We start from the raw sequence: 20,218 nt of genomic DNA, 5'->3' as shown, positions 1-20,218 counted from the left end.
GCAAACTGAGTGTAAAGCAGATAACATGCTTGCAGTTTTGCAGACTTGGTCTGAGGATTAGGGACATGAGTTAATGGTTTCACTAAGTGTGCCTCAAGTAACACTTTTAGCGTGTAAGCGATTGCAAAAAACGCATTTCTGTTTATATGGTAAATATATACTGAATATGCATACATACTGTATATATTTGTGCACATACATGTACGAGTGAGTGCTATGACAAACTGCCGTGGACTACACTGAACATGCAGAAGACACAAGATGGTAGTGTTTTACATTTGTCACATCTGTGTGTAGTTGGCGTGTATAAGTGTAAGTGTAGAGTTCTGATGCAAAACATAATTTTGAGAAGAGTTAAAATAGTTTTGAATGAAGCGCATGGTTTTACAAGAGGTGTGACGTTTTGCATGTTGTGTGTGTTTTGGGGTTGTGTGTGTAGAGTCTAGAGAAAAGGAGCCATAGTTTCAGAAACCATGTGTAAGCAATAGTCAAAAACTAATGTCTTCTTGGTATGCAACTCCAGCGTATATTTGGACTTGTGTTTTAGGTTATTGTCCTGCTGAAAGGTGAATTTGTCTCCCAGTGTCTGTTGAAAAGCAGACCAAATTAGGTTTTCCGCTAGGATTTTGTCTGCTTAGCTCTTTTCCATTTATTTTTATCCCCCCAAAAATGCCTAGTCCTTGCCGATGACAAGCATACCCATAAATAGTTGTGCTAATGTTTATGCATTTGAACACATGCATTAAAATCCAGATAAGAATAATAAATAAAAGTAACAAGTAATTAAAGAGCAGCAGTAAAATAACAATAGCGAGACTATACAGTACAGAGTCAATGTGAGGTGGCACCTGTTAGTTGAGGTAATATGTACATGTAGGTAGAGTTATTAAAGTGACTATGCATAGATGATAAGAGAGTAGCAGCGGTGTAAAAGAGGGGGGGATGCAAATAGTCTGGGTAGCCATTTGATTAGGTGTTCAGGAGTCATATGGCTTGGGTGTAGAAGCTGCTGCCTCTTGGACCTCTTGGCGCTCCGGTACAGCTTGCCGTGCGGTAGCAGAGAGAACCGTCTATGACTAGGGTGGCTGGAGTCTTTGACAATTTTTAGGGCCTTCCTCTGACACCGCCTGGTAAGTCCCGCTCCTTGAAAGTGGCAGCTCTTGCCTTTAGCTCAGTGTGGACGTTACCTGTAATCCATGGCTTCTGTTTAGGGTATGTACGTACGGTCACTGTGGGGACGACGTCATCAATGCACCTGTTGATGAAGCCAATGACTGATGTTGTGTACTCCTCAATGCCATCGGAAGAATCCCAGAACATATTCCAGTCTGTGCTAGCAAAACAGTCCTGTATTTTAGCATCTGCTTCTTCTGACCACTTTTTTATTGATTGAGTCACTGCTGCTTCCTGCTTAAAATTTTTACTTGGAAGCAGAAATCAGGGGGATAGAATTATGGTCAGATTTGCCAAATGTAGGGCGAGGGAGAGCTTTGTATGCGTCTCTGTGTGTGGAGTAAAGGTGGTCCAGAGTTTTTTTGCCCCTCTGGTTGCACATTTAACATGCTGATAGAAATTTGGTCAAACGGATTTAAGTTTCCCTGCATTAAAGTCCCCGGCTACTATGGGCGCCGCCCTTCTGGGTGAGCGTTTTCTTATGGCGGAACACAGCTCATTCAATGCTGTCTTAGTGCCAGTCTGACTGTAACCAGCTACGAAGAATACAGATGAAAACTGTAGGTAGGTAGTGTTGTCTACAGTTTATCATTAGATCCTCTACCTCAGACAAACAATAGCTCGAGACTTCAGATATCATGCACCAGCTGTCATTTACAAAAATACAGTCTGCTATCCCTGGTCTTGCCAGACACTGCTGTTCTAGCCTGCCAGTGCAGCGTATAACCAGCAAGCTGTATGTTGATAGCGTCGTCGTTCAGCCATATTACAGTTTTGAATGTCCCGTTGGTAGTTTAATCTTCCGCGTAGGTCCTCTATTTTATTGTCCAAAGATTGCACATTTGCTAGCAGAATGGAAGGAAGTGGGGGTCTTCAATTCAATAATAGTGAAGTGCGTGGTGCTTGTGTAGGCATACAGTACCTTAGTGTGCGTATGTGTGTGTTTAGCATCCAAACCCCTTTTTTTTTTTTACAACTTTTTCTCCCCAATTTCGTGGTATCCAATTGTTTTTAGTAGCTACTATCTTGTCTTATCGCTACAACTCCTGTACGGGCTCGGGAGAGACGAAGGTTGAAAGTCATGCGTCCTCCGATACACAACCCAACCAAGCCACACTGCTTCTTAACACAGCGCACATCCAACCTGGAAGCCAGCCGCACCAATGTATTCGGAGGAAACACCGTGCACCTGGCAACCTTGGTTAGCGCGCACTGCGCCCGGCCCGCCACAGGAGTCGCTGGTGCGCAATGAGACAAGGATATCCCTACCGGCCAAACCCTCCCTAACCTGGACAAAGCTAGGTAAATTGTGCGTCACCCAATGGACCTCCCGGTCGTGTCCGGCAGCGACAGAGCCTGGGCTCGAACCCAGAGTCTCTGGTGGCACAGCCTTAGACCACTGCGCCACCCGGGAGGCTAACGTTAAGCCCCACGGACCTCCCGGTCGCGGCCGGTTACGACAGAACTTGGGCGCGAACCCAGAGTCTCTGGTAGTACAGCGCCCTTAACCACCCGGGAGGCCCTACATACACACCCTTTGACTGTCATATGCATACATAGACAGCACACTATACACATTCACACTTATGCATGTGTACTGACTACTCGCTTCCCATACATTCTCACATTTGTGCGATGGTGTGGATAAGGGGGAGAGGCTTCGAAGTCTGGCTGAGATGTGTCATAAGCTGGAGACAGAACATAGTCCTGCCCTTCTACACCTCTCACTGCTGAGGAGAGCACGAGAGAGCTAATGCTATGAGCCTCCATCTGAGGAGTTGTCACAGGGATGGGTAATACTGTATTACACACACTGATCTGATCTTCATGACTCTCACCTAACTTCTTATTCATAACCCTGTGTGCTCAGGCTATGCTGGACTAATCGATTCTGGAGTGGTTCTGGCAACGTTATAACAAGGTTCTGCTGAACCGGCTGTGTCTGGAACGGGAGAGGGTCGCTCTGACCTGGGCGACCCAGCAGCTGCGGGTCTTACTGCGCCGTCATCTCTGTTAGTGACCAGATCCTCCACCATCGCAAGCCCCTGCTGATGGTATCACAGCCACCCTCATCGTTCGACGCCAAACGCAAGCGCCACACTGTCAAGAGTCGGCCCATGTTGTGCAGCACATGCAAACTAACAGGCTACACATCAATCACACACAGCATCACTCATACATGAACTTCAAAAGGGTTTCAAGTTGTATGCTGACTAAGAGTAAATATAACTCCTACTCCTATTGGCAGAAAATTTATTCCTTATTCTATATTTGTGTCTTACAATAACTAGCAAAAAAGAGTATTTAATACAATAATAACAAAAAACTCCCTTGTTTTTAATTTTATTATTTAAATAGTTATGAGAGTCTCCTTCACTTCTTCTTGCTCTTCTTGTCCTTGGCCTTCTTCTTTCCTGGCCGCTGGGCATTGGCCTTGTTATAGAGGTAGAGACCCACCATACCCAGCAGAGTGGGAACCAGGCCCAGACACACTAGGGGAAAGACATCATTCACCATCTTCTGCCATGGGGTTGCCTGGATCAGTGACATCACCTCCACCTCAAACTCTAGAGCAGCATCAGCTAACGGGACAGAGGGAAGAAGAGAGATGGAGGATCAAGTACTGGGTTTAGGGTTGCAAAATTCCATTAACTTTCCTTAAATCCTGGTGGGAAGCTTTCCAGAATTGTGAGGGAATAAGCAGGGATATCCAGAATCCTCCAATCTGGATTTATGGAAAATCAGGGAATCTTGGGAAAGTTTTGCAACCCTAACCGAGTCACATTGTTGCGTGTACTGTACAAAATGTCCTGCCATTTTTACAGTAAAATACTGGCAGCACAAAAGCCAGTAAATTACTGTATATTTACAGGACCTTTAGAGCAACAAACTTACAGCATATCATTAGAACACCTGACAACAGCAACATGCTGTATTTCTAGAATTTACAGTGCATTACTAGAACAGTAATTAGTAAACTGTTGCAGATTTACAGTGCATGCAGCTAGTGCCAACAATGGGAAGTATTTTGTAACAGTTTAATTGGAATACAATGTATTTTTACAATACAAAAGTAGACGTGCAAGTAGCCTGCTTAACTACAACAGCATACTCACTAACGGTAACAATCTTTTTACTTGCTATGACTAATATGTTCTTGTTTATCTACCTTAGTGCGTTTAACTGACTGTAAATCACTCTGGATAACGTTGTCTGCTAAATGACGCATCACAAGAGACATGCTAAACAGAAGATGTATATAAAAAAAAGTACATCATTGATGCAATTTCAATGTTTGAGTTGCTTTGTGTATCACCAAATTAGCTTGAGACTATGTTACTGCAACACTGCTCACTGCATCCAAGTTTATTGACATAGGCATCTCAAAGTGCTGTCAGTCAAGGTGAGCTCATGAATACAAGCTCCCCGCCCACTCAGCCTGTCTTTTCAACGTTCCTGGTAGTTGGCCATGACAGAAACATTACTTTCTAAAATGTTTAGCATTTCTATCCCCCAAAATATTATGAGGGATATTTTAGTCACAGAAAAGGCTATTTTACATGGGAATCAGAATGACTGTTCGGGACCTTTAAGGATAGATTTGTTACAACCACAAAATAACTTGAAGACCAGATACCTACAGCACCCGATGTCATAGGAAGGACAAAAAGATCATCAAGGACAACAACCACCCAAGCCACTGCCTGTTCACCCCGCTATAATCCAGAAGGCGAGGTCAGTAAAGGTGCATCAACGCTGGGACGAGAGACTGAAAAACAGCTTCTATCTCAAGGCCATCAGACTGTTAAACAGCCATCACTAACATTGAGTCTTTGTTGGCAGAAGCCACTCACTCTAGCCACCTTAATTATTGGATGTAATAAATGTATCATTAGTCACTTAAACAATGGCACTTTATATAATGTTTACATACCCTACATTACTCATCTCATATGTATATTCACTGTACTCTATACCATCTACTGCATCTTGGCTATGCCGTTCGGCCATCGCTCATCCATATACTTATATGTACATATTCTTAAATCATTCATTTACACGTGTGTGTATAAGGTAGTTGTTGTGAAATTGTTAGATATTACTGCAGGGTCGGAACTAGAAGCATAAGCATTTCGCTACACTCGCACTAACATCTGCTAACCATGAGTATGCGACCAATACAATTGTATTTGATTTTGAGATACATCAAAATGTATCTTTGCCCAACTCTGGCTAATGCCAAGTATGTTACTGTAATATTCACAATAACTTGCCATCAGCTTCCTGTAAATTACTGTAGAGTAATCATTTGGTACAACACTGTAAAATTAGCCTACTATACTGAAAGTAAATGCTACTGTAATTTTTACGTTGTCATTTCACTGTAATTCTATGGGATTGGTGCAAGCAGGTTGGCTACTAGGTATGTCCCAACCCTGATGTCCTAGCCGTGTCTGAATCCCGGCTTAGGAAGGCCACCAAAAATCCAGAAATTTCCATCCCCACTTAAACATTTTCCGAAAGAGATAGAACTGCTAAAGGGGGCAGAGTTGCAATCTACTGTAGAGATAGCCTGCAGAGTTCTGTCATACTATCCAGGTCTATGCCCAAAGAGTTCGAGCTTCTACTTTTAAAAATCCATCTCGCCAGAAATAAATCCCTCACTGTTGCCACTTGTTATAGACCCCCCTCAGCTCCCAGCTGTGCCTTGGACACCATATGTGAATTGATTGCACCCCATCTATCGTCAGAGTTCGTACTGTTAGGTGACCTAAACTGGGACATGCTAAACACCACGGCCTTCCTACAATCTACGCTAGATGTCCTCAATCTCACACAAATTGTCAAGGAACAACCCCAAATCCATAAACATGGGCACCCTCATAGATATCATACTGACCAACTTGCCCTCTAAATACACCTCTGCTGTTTTCAACCAGGATCAGAGCAATCCCTGCCTCATTGTTTGCGTCCGTTATGGGTCCGCGGTCAAACAACCACCCCTCATCACTTTCCCATATAGGATGCCTGGTTTTTCTTTAAAAACGCTTTCCTCACCATGCTTATTTAAGATGCCCCATTCAGAAAATGTAGAACTAAGAACAGATATAGCTCTTAGTTCACTCCAGACTTGACTGCCCTTGACCAGCACAAAAACATCCTGTGATGTACTGCACTAGCATCGAATAGTGATATGCAACTTTTCAGGGAAGTTAGGAACCAATATACACAGTCAGGAAAGCAAAGGCTAGCTTTTTCAAACAAATTTGCATCCTGCAGCACTAATTCCAAAAAGTTTTGGGACACAAGTCCATGGAGAATAAGAGCACCTCCTCCCAGCTGCCATCTGCACTGAGGCTGGGAAACACTGACACCACCAATAAATCCATGATAATTTTAATAAGCTTTCCACCTGGCTACCCCAACCCCGGCCAACAGCTCTGCACCCCCGCTTCTCCTTCACCCAAATCGAGACAGCTGATGTTCTGATAGGAACTACAAATCAGCTGGGCTAGACAATCTGGACCCCCCTCTCCCTAAATTTTCTCACCACCATTGTTGCAACAGCTATTACTAATCTGTTCAACCTCTCGTATTGTCAGATTCCTAAAGATTGGAAAGCGGCCGCGGTCATCCCCCTCTTCAAAGGGGGAGAAACTCTAGACCCAAACTGTTACAGACCTATAACCATCATGCCCTGCCTTTCCAAAGTCTTCGAAAGCCAGGAGAACAAACAGATCGCCGATCATTTTGGACTGCTCTTAAATGCAAGTAAAACAAAATGCATGCTCTTCAACCGATCGCTGCCCGCACCCGCCCGACCAGCATCACTACTATGGACGGTCCTGACTTAGAATATGTGGACAACAATAAATGCCTAGGTGTCTGGCTAGACTAAACTCTCCTTCCAGACTCATATTAAGCATCTCCAATCCAAAATTAAATCTAGAAATAGGCTTCCTATTTCACAACCGGCCTCCTTCCCTCATGCTCCCAAATATGCCCTCATAGGGCTGGCTTTCCTACCGATCCTTGACTTCAGCGATGTAATTTACAAAATAGCCTCTAACACTACTCAGAAAATTGGATGCAGTCTATCACAATGTCATCCGTTTTGTCACCAAAGCCCCATATACTACCCACCCCTGCGACCTGTATGCTCTTGTTGGCCGGCCCTCACTACATATTCTTCGCCAAAACCACTGGCTCCAGGTCATCTATAAGTCTTTGCTAGGTAAAGCTCCGCCTTATCTCAGCTCACTGGTCACCATAGCAACACCCATCTGTAGCATGCGCTCCAGCAGGTATATTTCACTGGTCATCCCCAAAGCCAAAACCTACTTTGGACACCTTTCCTTTCAGTTCTCTGCTGCTATTGACTGGAACAAATTGCAAAAAGCTGAAGCTGGGGACTCATATCTCCCTCACTAACTGTAAGCATCAGCTGTCAGAGCAGCTTACCTGCATCTGTACACAGCCCCATCTGTAAATAGCCCATCCAACCACCTACCTACCTCATCACATATTTGTTTTTCTGCACACCAGTATTTCTACTTGCACATCCTCATCTGCACATCTATCACTCCAGTGTTAATTGCTAAACTGTAACTACTTTGCCACAATGGCCAATTTATTGCCTTACTTCATTTGCACACACTGGATACAGATTTTTATATTATTGACTGTTCATCCCATGTGTAACTCTGTTGTTTGTCACTCTGCTTTATCTTGGCCAGGTCGCAGTTGTAAATGAGAACTTGTTCTAAACTGGCCTACCTGGTTAAATAAAGGTGAAATAAAAAAATAAATGTTTATATTACAAAATATTTATATCACTTGCACTTCTAAAGGTGTAAACAAAGGCTTCCAAACTGGTAATGATTCCAGGGCAAAAAGACCAAAAGGACTTAAGAAAACACACATATAGTTTACATACACCTTAGCCAAATACATTTAAACTCAGTTTTTCACTATTCCTGAAATGTAATCATAGTAACAATTCTGTCTTAGGATCAGCACTTTATTTTAAGAAAGTTAAATGTAAAGAATAATAGCAGAGAGAATTATTTATTTCAGCTTTTATTTCTTTCATCACATTCCCAGTGGGTCAGAAGTTTACATACACTCAATTAGTATTTGGTAGCATTGCCTTTAAATGTCAGGTAGCCTCCCATAAGCTTCCCACAATAAGATGGGTGAATTTTGGCTCATTCCTCCTGACAGAGCTGGTGTAACTGAGTCAGGTTTGTAGGCCACCTTGCTCGCACACGCTTTTTCAGTTCTGCCCACAAATCTTCTATGGGATTGAGGTCAGAGCTTTGTGATGGCCACTAATACCTTGACTTTGTTGTCCTTAAGCCATTTTGCCAAAACTTTGGAAGTATGCTTGGGGTCATTGTCCATTTGGAAGACCCATTTGCAACCAAGCTTTAACTTCCTGACTGAGTGATGACCTGACTGATGTTGCTTCAATATATCCACATAGCATCATGAAATTATCTATTTTGTGAAGTGCGCCAGTCCCTCCTGCAGCAAAGCACCCCCACAACATGATGCTGCCACCCCTGTGCTTCACAGTTTGGATGGTGTGCCTCGGCTAGCAAGCCTCCCCTTCCTCCTCCCAACATAACGATGGTCATTATGGCCAAACAGTTCTATTTTTGTGTCATCAGACCAGAGGACATTTCTCCAAAAAGTATGATCTTTGTCCCCATGTGCAGTTGCAAACCATAGTCTGGCTTTTTCATGGCAGTTTTGGAGCAGTGGCTTCTTCCTTTCTGAGCAGCCTTTCAGGTTGTGTCGATATAGGACTTGTTTTACTGTGGATATAGATACTTTTGTACCTGTTTCCTCCAGATTGATTTGCACTTTTCGCACCAAAGTACGTTCATCTCTAGGAGGCAGGGCGCGTCTCCTTCCTGAACGGTATGATGGCTGCGTGGTCCCATGGTGTTTATATTTGTGTACTGTTGTTTGTACAGATGAACATGACTTGGAGGTCAACAGTTTTTTTTTCCTGAAGTCTTGGCTGATTTATTTAGATTTTCCCAGGATGTTAAGCAAAGAGGCACTGAGTTTGAAGGTAGGCCTTGAAATACATCCACAGGTACACCTCCAATTAGCCCATCAGAAACGTCTAAAGCCATCACATAATTTTCTGGAATTTTCCAAGTTGTTTAAAGGCACAGTCAACTTAGTGCATGTACATGTCTGACCCACTGGAAGTGTGATAGTGAATTGTAAGTGAATTATAAGTGAAATAATCTGTCTGTAAACAATTGTTGGAAAAATTACTTGTGTCATGCACAACGTATATGTCCTAACCGACTTGACAAAACTATAGTTTGTTAACAAGAAATTTGTGGAGTGGTTGAAAAATTAGTTTTAATGACTCCAACCTAAGTGTATGTAAACTTCCGACTTCAACTGTAATTACTTGCTGACACTGATTTGGTCCTTATACACACACATGGAAATTGTATGGGCTCTACTACCACATCAGTTCAATTGGTACAGCATTCTCACTAGTGTGTGCAACAAATATAGCCACTTACAAGGCATGTCTTGAAATATGTTAATGACCCAAAGATTATTTCCCCACCCACACACTTTTCCACAGTGCACCATAATTGACAGATTTGCTGCAGTAAATATAAAGCAAACAGCACTTTGGGCTAGGGGGCAGTATTTTCACATCCGGATGAAAAGCTTGCCCAAAGTAAACTGCCTGTTACTCAGGCCCAGAAGCTAGGATATGAATATGCATGGTAGTATTGGATAGAAAACACTAATCTTTCTAAAACTGTTAAAATAATGTCTAAGTATAACAGAACTGATTTGGCAGGCGAAACCCCAAGCACAATCCAGCCAGGGAACATTTATTTTGAGGTCATTGGGTTTTCCAATGCTTTTCTATGGGAAACCTGATTTATTAGGGCCCAGATTGCAGTTCCTATGGCTTCAACTAGATGTCAAGTCTTTAGAAATTGTTTGATGTTTTTCCTTTTGAGAAATTAAGTAGTCCGATTCTTTCCATGTGTCCCTCAGATGGACTTTTGGTGCACGTGAACAGGTGCGCGCTCCTCGTTATTTTTCTCCGGTATTGGAAACAGTTTATTCCATCTTAAATTTGATCAATTATTTACATTTTAGGGTACCCGAGTTTGGATTAGAAATGTTGTTTGAAATGTTTGGACCATGTTTACAGGTAACTTAGATACTTTGTAGTCATGTTGGGTGAGTTGGAACCAGTGTATTTCTGAATCAAACGCACCAAAAAAATGGACATTTTGGGGATATAAAGAAGGAATTTAATCAAATAAAAGCGACCATTCATTGTGTCACAGACATTTGGGCTTGAAGATCTTCAAAGGTAAGGCATTTATTATATCGCTATTTCTGACTTATGTCGCACCTGCCTGGTTGAAAAATGGCTTTCATGTTTTTGTAAGCAGGGCGCTGTCCTCAGATAATCGCATGGTGTGCTTTCGCCGTAAAGCCTTTTTGACATCGGACACAGCAGTTGGATTAACAAGGAGTTAAGCTTTATTTTGATGTATTACACTTGTATTTATATGAATGTTAAATATTTATATATTTCTGTAGTTTGAATTTGGCGCACTGCAATTTCACCGGATGTTGTCAAATTATCCCACTAACGGGATTCGAGCGTTAAGGGATCCCTAAGAGGTTTTAAATTGTATTGTAATAAAATTTCAGCATATGCTAACAGTGAATATGTAATCATATATTGTATTTACATACAGTATTACACCATACCAATTAATATTGTTTTATATCACTTGCACTTGTAAAGGATTTTAAGCTGACAGTAGCTAGGTTTCCATCCAATTGGCAACAGATTTTCATACGAATATTCTAAAATACGTATCAAAACAATATTTCCCACCAGATGTATTTCCATCAAATTGACTTGTTGGGGATAAAAGCCTGCGCGTGATGATGTACTGCACTTAAAAATACAATTTGCAGCTCAATTCCCACGTACCAAATAATAAATGAAGTTAAATTGTTTCCATCGCATTTTCAACTCTACTGATGGTTCTCACATTTTTGTTTGTTATATAGCGGGTGTGCCCACTGGTATTTCCACGTGTGCTTTAGCTAACAGCTCGCATATACAGTACGGGTATAGTCTACATGAAGAGATGGATGGACAAAAAAAAAAGCGAGATTTGTATGTCAAACGGCAGCCAAGCGTCGATCATTTCACCATAATAAGACCCTTGATATTTATTGCAATGGAGCATCCAGCTCATAATTTATTTAATCTGTATCCTAATAAACTGCATGCTTTTCCGACGAGTTGTTGTGGGACACACATGTCATCGCGTGGCTCCAAGTTTACATCGACATGACTGGCAGGGCAGTGTCAAGGTGAGATGCCGTATTTATTTAGTGTTTGTTTCTTTGTATTATTGAGTGTGTACAATGCTTTCAGAAAGGATTCATATTCCTTGACTTTTTCCACAATTTGCTGTGTTACAACCTGGCTTTTAAATTGATTATATTGAGATGAGTCACTGGCCTACACACAATACCCCATAATGTCAAAGTGGAATTATGTGTTTTAGAAATGACTTGAGTCAATAAGTATTCAACCCTTTGTTATGGCAAACCTAAATAAGTTCCGGAATAAAAATGTGCTTAACTAGTCACATGTATGCCATTATGGTGTTTAATATGATTTTTGAGTGACTACCTGGCCAGCAGCATACCACCCTGTATTTCACTGCTAGCTTGCCTCGAAGCTAAGCAGGTTAGTCCTGGTCGATCCCTAGATGGGTGACCAGATGCTGCTGGAAGTGGTGTTGGAAGACCAGTACGAGGCACTCTTTCCTCAGGTCCCCCAAAAATATCCTAATGCTCCAAGGCAGTGATTGGGGACATTGCTGTGTAAGGTGTCATCTTTTAGATGGGATGTCCACACTCTGTGGTCATTAAAGAGAGCATGGCACTTATCGTAGGAGTAAGGGTTAACCCTTGTGTCCTGGCTAAATTCCCAATCTGACCCGCATACCATCATGGCCACCTTACCATCCCCAGCTTCCAATTGGCTCATTCATCCCCCTCTAACTATTCCCCAGGTAGTTGCTGTAAATGAGAATGTGTTCGCAGTCAATTTACCTAGTAAAATAAAACCTAATCTCTGTACCCCACACATACAAATAATTGTAAGGGCCCTTCGTCAAGCAGGGAGTTTCAATCACAAAGATTTTCCAATGCCTTGCAAAGCGAACCTAAGCAGATATTGAATATCCTTTTGAGCAGGGTGAAGATATTAATTACATTGGTGGATGGTGTACCATACAGCCAGTCAATACAAAAGAACAGGCGTCCTTCCTAACTCAATTGCCGGAGAATAAGGTAACCGCTCAGGGATTTCACCAAGAGGCCAATGGTGATTTTAAAACAGTTAGAGTTTAATGGCTGTGATAGGAGAAAACTGAGGATGGAGCAACATTGTAGTTACTCCACAATACTAATCTAAATGGGGTTGGGTTAAATGCAGAAGACACATTTTAGTTGAACACATTCAGTTGTACAACTGACTAGGTATCCCCCTTTCCCTTTCCTTAAAATGACAAAGTGAACAGGAAACCTGCACAGTACACAAATATTCCAAGTCATGCATCCTGTTTGCATTAATGCACTGAAGTAAAACTGCAAAACATTTTGTTAAGAAATTAACTTTATGTCCTGAAAAGAATACATTATGTTTGGGGCAAATCCGACAACACATAAAACTGAGTACCACTCTTCATATTTTCAAGCATGGTGGTCGCTGCATCATGTTATGGGTATGCATGTCATCGGCAAGGACTAGCAAGTTTTTTAGGATAACAACAAACTTAATAGATCTAAGCACAGGCTAAATCCTACAGGAAAACCTGGTTCAGTCTGGTTTCCAACAGACACTGGGAGACAAATTCACCTTCAGCAGGACAATAACCTAAAACACAAGGCCGAATCTAAACTTGAGTTCCTTACTAGGAAGACAGTAAATGTTCCCGAGTGGCCGAGTTAGAGTTTGAACTTAAATTGGATTGAAAATGTATGGCAAGACATTAAAATGGCTGTCTAACAATGACCAACAACCAACTTGACAGAACTTGAAGAATTTTTGCAAATATTATACAATCCAGGTGTGCAAAGCTCTTACAGCTGTAATAACTGCTAAAGGTGATTCTAACATGTATTGACTCAAAGGGTTTGAATACTCATGCAATCAACATAGTGTTTTATTTTCATTTGTCTTCCACTTTGACATTAGAGTACATTGTGTAGATCGTTGACCAATTTTTTTTGTTAAATCCATTTTAATCCCACTTTGTAACACAAAATGTGGAAAAAGTCAAGAGGTGTGAAAACTTTCTGAAGGCACTGTATATGATACATTTGAATGTATACAGTATGCGTATGTACATGTGTATATGCACATGTGTTTTTTAAGTACCTGGGATAGTTGGAGGGTATCCTCTTTTTCCATAGGCAAGGTGTGGTGGAATAGTGGTCTTGATTTTTTGTCTGGAGGAACACAAGACAGAAAAGGCCTATTCTTAAAGGTTTGCATGATTTCCACTATTTTAGAGACAATTTTAACAGTCATTTGAGACAGGATCTTTATGATTGCTTCACATACTGAAAATATCTATATTTTAAACTAGTTATCCTAGTTCATATAATATCATTTTTGATTTCCTAGAGAAAGTGGTTCTCTTATACAAATTAATGCAACATGTCCCTTTCAAAGCTTTGTATTGGCAGACCTTGACTGTTTACTTACCCTTCACAAACTCCTACCAAACTCTGTTCCAGACCTGTTGGAGATACAGCATTTCATGTTATCTTTATACAGTGACTGATGCGATAACAAAAACATTGCAATGCTAGTGTGAGCTAAATCTGAAGGTATATTGCTGTTTGAAACAGAAGCTAGTGTTCCTGTTATTTTGTGTGATCAATATCAGGTCTAATACAGGCAATTTGAATAGTTGTGTGATTTTACCAGGGATAACGGTCCTCTTTCCCAGCTCAACAACAAGAGGGTCCCGGGACAGTGATGAGTCAATCACCTTGCCATCAGCAAGTAGTTTACCCTGTTCAGAGCATTGGAACAATGTGAATGGAAGACATGTTAAAAAGAAGGATTGTGCATGCAAGCAGTGATTAGAATCGAAATAGAAGGTTAAGATGCATTCCCTGCAAATCACATTCAAATGTGAAACACTTGAGACTTTTTTCAAATGTCTTTATAGGAGTTGGCTGTATGTTAGGTGAGGCAATGGTCAAGCATGACGCTTCATGAGTGACGAGTTTCGGTTGGACTACTGCCCTACTCACAGCAGGAGCAGGAGTGCTGACGTGTTGCACCTCCCCATTGCAGTGCCGAGTAGAATGTATGGCACGCATAAAACGTGTCATTTTTTTCGCCACATGGGATAAAACATTGCAGTTTACTTGCCATCCCAGATACGAATACAAACGATGTGTAATGCAAAATAGAAAGTGGTTTTTATCTGACAATATTTGATGCCACGTTCACGAATTTCCCAGTCTCAAATGAAAAACGGTAACTTGTTACTCTGCACCATGCCACAGACAACATCGTATTGACTATAGTCAAGTTTATTGATATGCAATGAATCAGAACCACTTAAAATACAGAGCACACTTTTGACCAGATTCCATTCACATTTTCCCCCAAAAATTTTGTTCACATTTCTCTCAATAGGCAGGCTAGGTCTGAAGTCAAACAGGGCGGTGCCTATACCTTCGAAATTGAAAATATTTTTTAGGCCATTCATTTCCACTCCTTTTTGCTTACCGTATAGTGGATTTGTAGCGTGTCTCCCATTTCTGACGTTACAGAGCAAGTTTCGGGTTTTACCTTAAGGGAGAGAAGAAAAATATGATATTTTAATTGCAAATAAATACGAATGCATCGTTTTATTACACAAAATAAACGATACATTGACAATTATAACGATCAAAAACGGATACATTGTTTCAATTTGGTCTGAATGTTGCAATGAGTGGCATTCGGTTAATGCAAGAGTCGCCACTTTTCTATCGCTCTATAGTCTACGATAGAGAGAAAAAGACAGAACTCACCAAGGTTTCCACCAATAACTCTTCCACAACATTTTGCTCGGATTCGCCTTCCTGTGCTGCAACATAAACGAAAGCAGCTAGCAAGACTAGGGTTACCCCAGTCTTTGCTTTCATTGTAAATCCGAACTTTTGGAAAACTATCCAACTAACTTCCGTGAAGCCGTAGTACAGCAAGCGCCAACGACTTACCACCACAGACAATCGGTCGAATAGAGATTCGGCGGTACTGTGTGTGTGTGTATATATAGGCTTGACGCCAGTTAAGGCTGATGTGTTGTTATAGTATGGTGATAACGATGCAGTCGACCCGCGGGCCTGTGTCGCCGAAATGACTGCGAAGAGCCCGCCTTAAACATTCCGCCAGCATCCCAGAAGTCAATTGCTGATAGGTAACGGTGCAGTTACATTATTTGTGTCGATTGAGGGCAGTTGTGAGTTTTCTAAAAGCTTCAGCAGTATCAGTACCCCCTGAAAAAAAAACATAATTAATATTCCCTTTAGAACCCATAGTGGCCCTCGACGGGGTTTCTTTAATTTACTACAGCAGCTGTGAATGGCCTTGTTTTTCTATCAATAATATGTGTCAGTTTCGCAAAATGAATTTGCTAACAATCTGGTATCGTATTCGCGTGGCTGTTGTTATCAACCAGAAACAGGAAACAGGGTATGCTGTCATTTGACTTTTCACCGTTTTTTAAACTTCATTACAGAAAATGACAGCGCCGAAGCGGACATGACTTTCATTGTGAAAGAGACTGTATCTACAGTACCAGTCAAAAGTTTGGACACACCTACTCATTCAAGGGTTTTTCTTATACTTAAAAAAAGAAATCTACATTGTAGAATAATAGTACAGACATCTAAACTATGAAATAACACATATGAAATCATGTATTAACCAAAATAGTGTTAAACAAATCAAAATATATTTAATATTTTAGATTCTTCAAAGTAGCCACCCTTTGCCTTGAAGACAGCTTTGCACACTCTTGGCATTCTCTCAACCAGCTTCATGAGGTAGTCACCAGGAATGCATTTCAATTAACAGGTGTGCCTTGCTAAAAGTTAATTGGTGGAATTTATTTCCTTCTAAATGCATTTGAGCCAATCAGTTGTGTTGTGACAAGGTATACAGAATATAGCCCTATTTGGTAAAATAGCAAATCCATATTATGGCAAGAACAGCTCAAATAAGCAAAGAGAAACGACAGTCCATCATTACTTTAAGACATGAAGGTCAGTCAATCCGGAAAATTTCAAGAACTTTTAAAGTTTCTTCAAGTGTAGTCGCAAAAACCATCAAGCGCTATGATGAAACTGGCTCTCAAGAGGACCGCCACAAGAAAGGAAGATCCAGAGTTACCTCTGCTGCAGATTATAATTTAATTAGAGCTACCAGCCTCAGAAATTGCAGCCCTTCACAGTGTTCAAGAAACAGACACATCTCAACATTAACTGTTCAGCGGAACCTGCGTGAATCAGGCCTTCATGGTCGAATTGCTGCAAAGAAACCACTATTAAAGGACACCAACAAGAAGAAGAGAGAAATAGCCTCCCGGGTGGCGCAGTGGTCTAAGGCTGTGCCACCAGAGACTCTGGGTTCGAGCCCAGGCTCTGTCGCTGCCGGACACGACCGGGAGGTCCATTGGGTGACGCACAATTTACCTAGCTTTGTCCAGGTTAGGGAGGGTTTTGCCGGTAGGGATATCCTTGTCTCATCGCGCACAAGCGACTCATGTGGCGGGCTGGGCACAGTGCATGCTGACCAGGTCGCTAGGTGTACGGTGTTTCCTCCGACACATTGGTGCTGCTGGCTTTCGGGTTGGATGCGCGCTGTGTTAAGAAGCAGTGCGGCTTGGTTGGGTTGTGTTTCGGAGGCTCTTGACCTTCGTCTCTCCTGAGCCCATACGGGAGTTGTAGCAATGAGACAAGACAGTAATTACTAACAATTGGATACCATGAAATTGGGGAGAAAAAGGGGGTTAAAAAAGAAGAAGAGAAGAAACACAAAATCTGTCTTTTGGTCTGATGAGTCCATATTTGAGATTTTTGATTCCAATCGCTGTGTGAGACACAGAGTTGGTGAACAGATGATCTCTGCATGTGTGGTTCCCACCGTGAAGCATGGAGGTGTGATGGTGTGGCAGTACTTGGTGACACTGGTGGCACTGTCGTGATTTATTTAGAATTCTAGGCACACTTAACCAGCAACATTCTGCAGCGATACACCATCCCACCTGTTTTGACCTTAGTGGGACTATCATTTGTTTTTCAACAGGACAACGACCCAAAACACACCTCCAGGCGGTGTAAGGACTATTTGACCAAGGAGAGTGAATGAGTGCTGCTTCAGATGACCTGGCCTCCACAATCACCCGACCTCAACCCAATTGAGATGGATTGGGATGAGTTGGACCGCAGAGTGAAGGAAAAGCAGCCAACAAGTGCTCAGCATATGTGGGAACTCCTTCAAGACTGTTGGCAAAGCATTCCTCATGTGTGTGCAGAACTGTCAGCAAGGCAAAGGGTGGCTACTTTGAAGAATCTAAAATATTAAATATATTTTGATTTGTTTAACACTTTTTTGGTGAATACATGATTCCATATGTGTTATTTCATAGTTTTGATGTCTTCACTATTATTCTACAATGTAAAAAAAAAACTTGAATGAGGAGGTCTATCCAAACTTTTGACTGGTACTGTATGTTGGTTGGTGATACTGATTCGGACTCGTCCTTGCACTTTGAAAAGCGAAGATGTCGAGGTGAGTGAAATAAGTAAACAGCAGATATATGTTTGGCGTTGTTGATGTTGTTTGATGCTGTGAAAGTTGGGGAATAGCTCTCATATTAGCAAGTCATGTCATGATAACTTGGTTGGTACAGGTGAGCACATCAGCGGTGGAGCTCGAATGATTGCTCTCTGTCTCATGGAAATAATTGCAGTGTTTAGCTGTTTATAGTCTGTTAACTATACTGAATAAAAATATAAAAATGCAACATGCAACAATTTCCTTGATTTTACTGAGTTCCAATTCATAATAGGAAATCAGTCAATTGAAATAAATTCATTAGGCACTAATCTATGGAATTCAAATAACTGGGAATACAGGTATGCATCTGTTGGTCACAGATACCTTAAAAAGAAAAAAACTCCGTATTGGCTGACCTTCATGTCTTAAAGTTATGATGGACTGTCATTTCTCTTTGCTTATTTGAGCTGTTCTTGTCCTAATATGGACTTGGTCTTTTACAAAATAGAGCTATCTTCTGTATACCTTGTCACAACACAACTGATTGGCTCAAACGCATTAAAAAAGGATAGAAATTCCACAAATACATTTTTAACGAAAGAAAAACCCTTGCGTAGGTGTGTCCAATGTGTGTGTGTGTATATATACAGTGCCTTGCGAAAGTATTCGGCCCCCTTGAAATTTGCGACCTTTTGCCACATTTCAGGATTCAAACATAAAGATATAAAACTGTATTTTTTTGTGAAGAATCAACAACAAGTGGGACACAATCATTAAGTGGAACGACATTTATTGAATATTTCAAACTTTTTTAACAAATCAAAAACTGAAAAGTTGGGCGTGCAAAATTATTCAGCCCCCTTAAGTTAATACTTTGTAGCGCCACCTTTTGCTGCGATTACAGCTGTAAGTCGCTTGGGGTATGTCTCTATCAGTTTTGCACATCGAGAGACTGACATTTTTTCCCATTCCTCCTTGCAAAACAGCTCAAGCTCAGTGAGGTTGGATGGAGAGCATTTGTGAACAGCAGTTTTCAGTTCTTTCCACAGATTCTCGATTGGATTCAGGTCTGGACTTTGACTTGGCCATTCTAACACCTGGATATGTTTATTTTTGAACCATTCCATTGTAGATTTTGCTTTATGTTTTGGATCATTGTCTTGTTGGAAGACAAATCTCCGTCCCAGTCTCAGGTCTTTTGCAGACTCCATCAGGTTTTCTTCCAGAATGGTCCTGTATTTGGCTCCATCCATCTTCCCATCAATTTTAACCATCTTCCCTGTCCCTGCTGAAGAAAAGCAGGCCCAAACCATGATGCTGCCACCGCCATGTTTGACAGTGGGGATGGTGTGTTCAGCTGTGTTGCTTTTACGCCAAACATAACGTTTTGCATTGTTGCCAAAAAGTTCAATTTTGGTTTCATCTGACCAGAGCACCTTCTTCCACATGTTTGGTGTGTCTCCCAGGTGGCTTGTGGCAAAGTTGAAACTACACTTTTTATGGATATCTTTAAGAAATGGCTTTCTTGCCACTCTTCCATAAAGGACAGATTTGTGCAATATACGACTGATTGTTGTCCTATGGACAGAGTCTCCCACCTCAGCTGTAGATCTCTGAAGTTCATCCAGAGTGATCATGGGCCTCTTGGCTGCATCTCTGATCAGTCTTCTCCTTGTATGAGCGGAAAGTTTAGAGGGACGGCCAGGTCTTGGTAGATTTGCAGTGGTCTGAAACTCCTTCCATTTCAATATTATCACTTGCACAGTGCTCCTTGGGATGTTTAAAGCTTGGGAAATCTTTTTGTATCCAAATCCGGCTTTAAACTTCTTCACAACAGTATCTCGGACCTGCCTGGTGTGTTCCTTGTTCTTCATGATGCTCTCTGCGCTTTTAACGGACCTCTGAGACTATCACAGTGCAGGTGCATTTATACGGAGACTTGATTACACACAGGTGGATTGTATTTATCATCATTAGTCATTTAGGTCAACATTGGATCATTCAGAGATCCTCACTGAACTTCTGGAGAGAGTTTGCTGCACTGAAAGTAAAGGGGCTGAATAATTTTGCACGCCCAATTTTTCAGTTTTTGATTTGTTAAAAAAGTTTGAAATATCCAATAAATGTCGTTCCACTTCATGATTGTGTCCCACTTGT

At 41.4% G+C, this 20,218-nt stretch overlaps 1 protein-coding gene across 1 annotated transcript; it reads right to left on the bottom strand.

Annotated features, from left to right (window-relative positions):
• Positions 1–3,500: 3,500 nt before the first annotated feature.
• LOC110494317 (peptidyl-prolyl cis-trans isomerase FKBP11) lies at positions 3,501–15,975 on the bottom strand. Its single transcript, XM_021569273.3, has 6 exons — positions 15,310–15,975; positions 15,023–15,085; positions 14,204–14,294; positions 13,982–14,015; positions 13,652–13,722; positions 3,501–3,755 (listed from the first exon to the last, which is right to left on the bottom strand). The coding sequence occupies exons 1-6, from the start codon at positions 15,421–15,423 to the stop codon at positions 3,547–3,549; spliced, it is 582 nt and encodes a 193-aa protein (XP_021424948.1). The 5' UTR covers positions 15,424–15,975; the 3' UTR covers positions 3,501–3,546.
• Between the last annotated feature and the right edge of the window lie 4,243 nt (positions 15,976–20,218).

The sequence above is a fragment of the Oncorhynchus mykiss genome, chromosome 17 (genome assembly GCF_057628025.1).
Source record: "Oncorhynchus mykiss isolate SJ-2025 chromosome 17, ASM5762802v1, whole genome shotgun sequence".
NCBI lineage: Eukaryota > Metazoa > Chordata > Actinopteri > Salmoniformes > Salmonidae > Oncorhynchus > Oncorhynchus mykiss.
This window is presented reverse-complemented; position numbering and strand designations above follow the sequence as displayed.

Excerpts from the sequence above, each read along its gene's own strand:
- LOC110494317 (XM_021569273.3), bottom strand. The coding sequence starts at position 15,423 with ATGAAAGCAAAGACTGGGGTAACCCTAGTCTTGCTAGCTGCTTTCGTT. Across the intron at positions 15,086-15,309 it reads AGTTATTGGTGGAAACCTTG|GTAAAACCCGAAACTTGCTC; the intron begins GTGAGTTCTGTC and ends CTCTCCCTTAAG. Across the intron at positions 14,295-15,022 it reads CGCTACAAATCCACTATACG|GGTAAACTACTTGCTGATGG; the intron begins GTAAGCAAAAAG and ends TGCTCTGAACAG.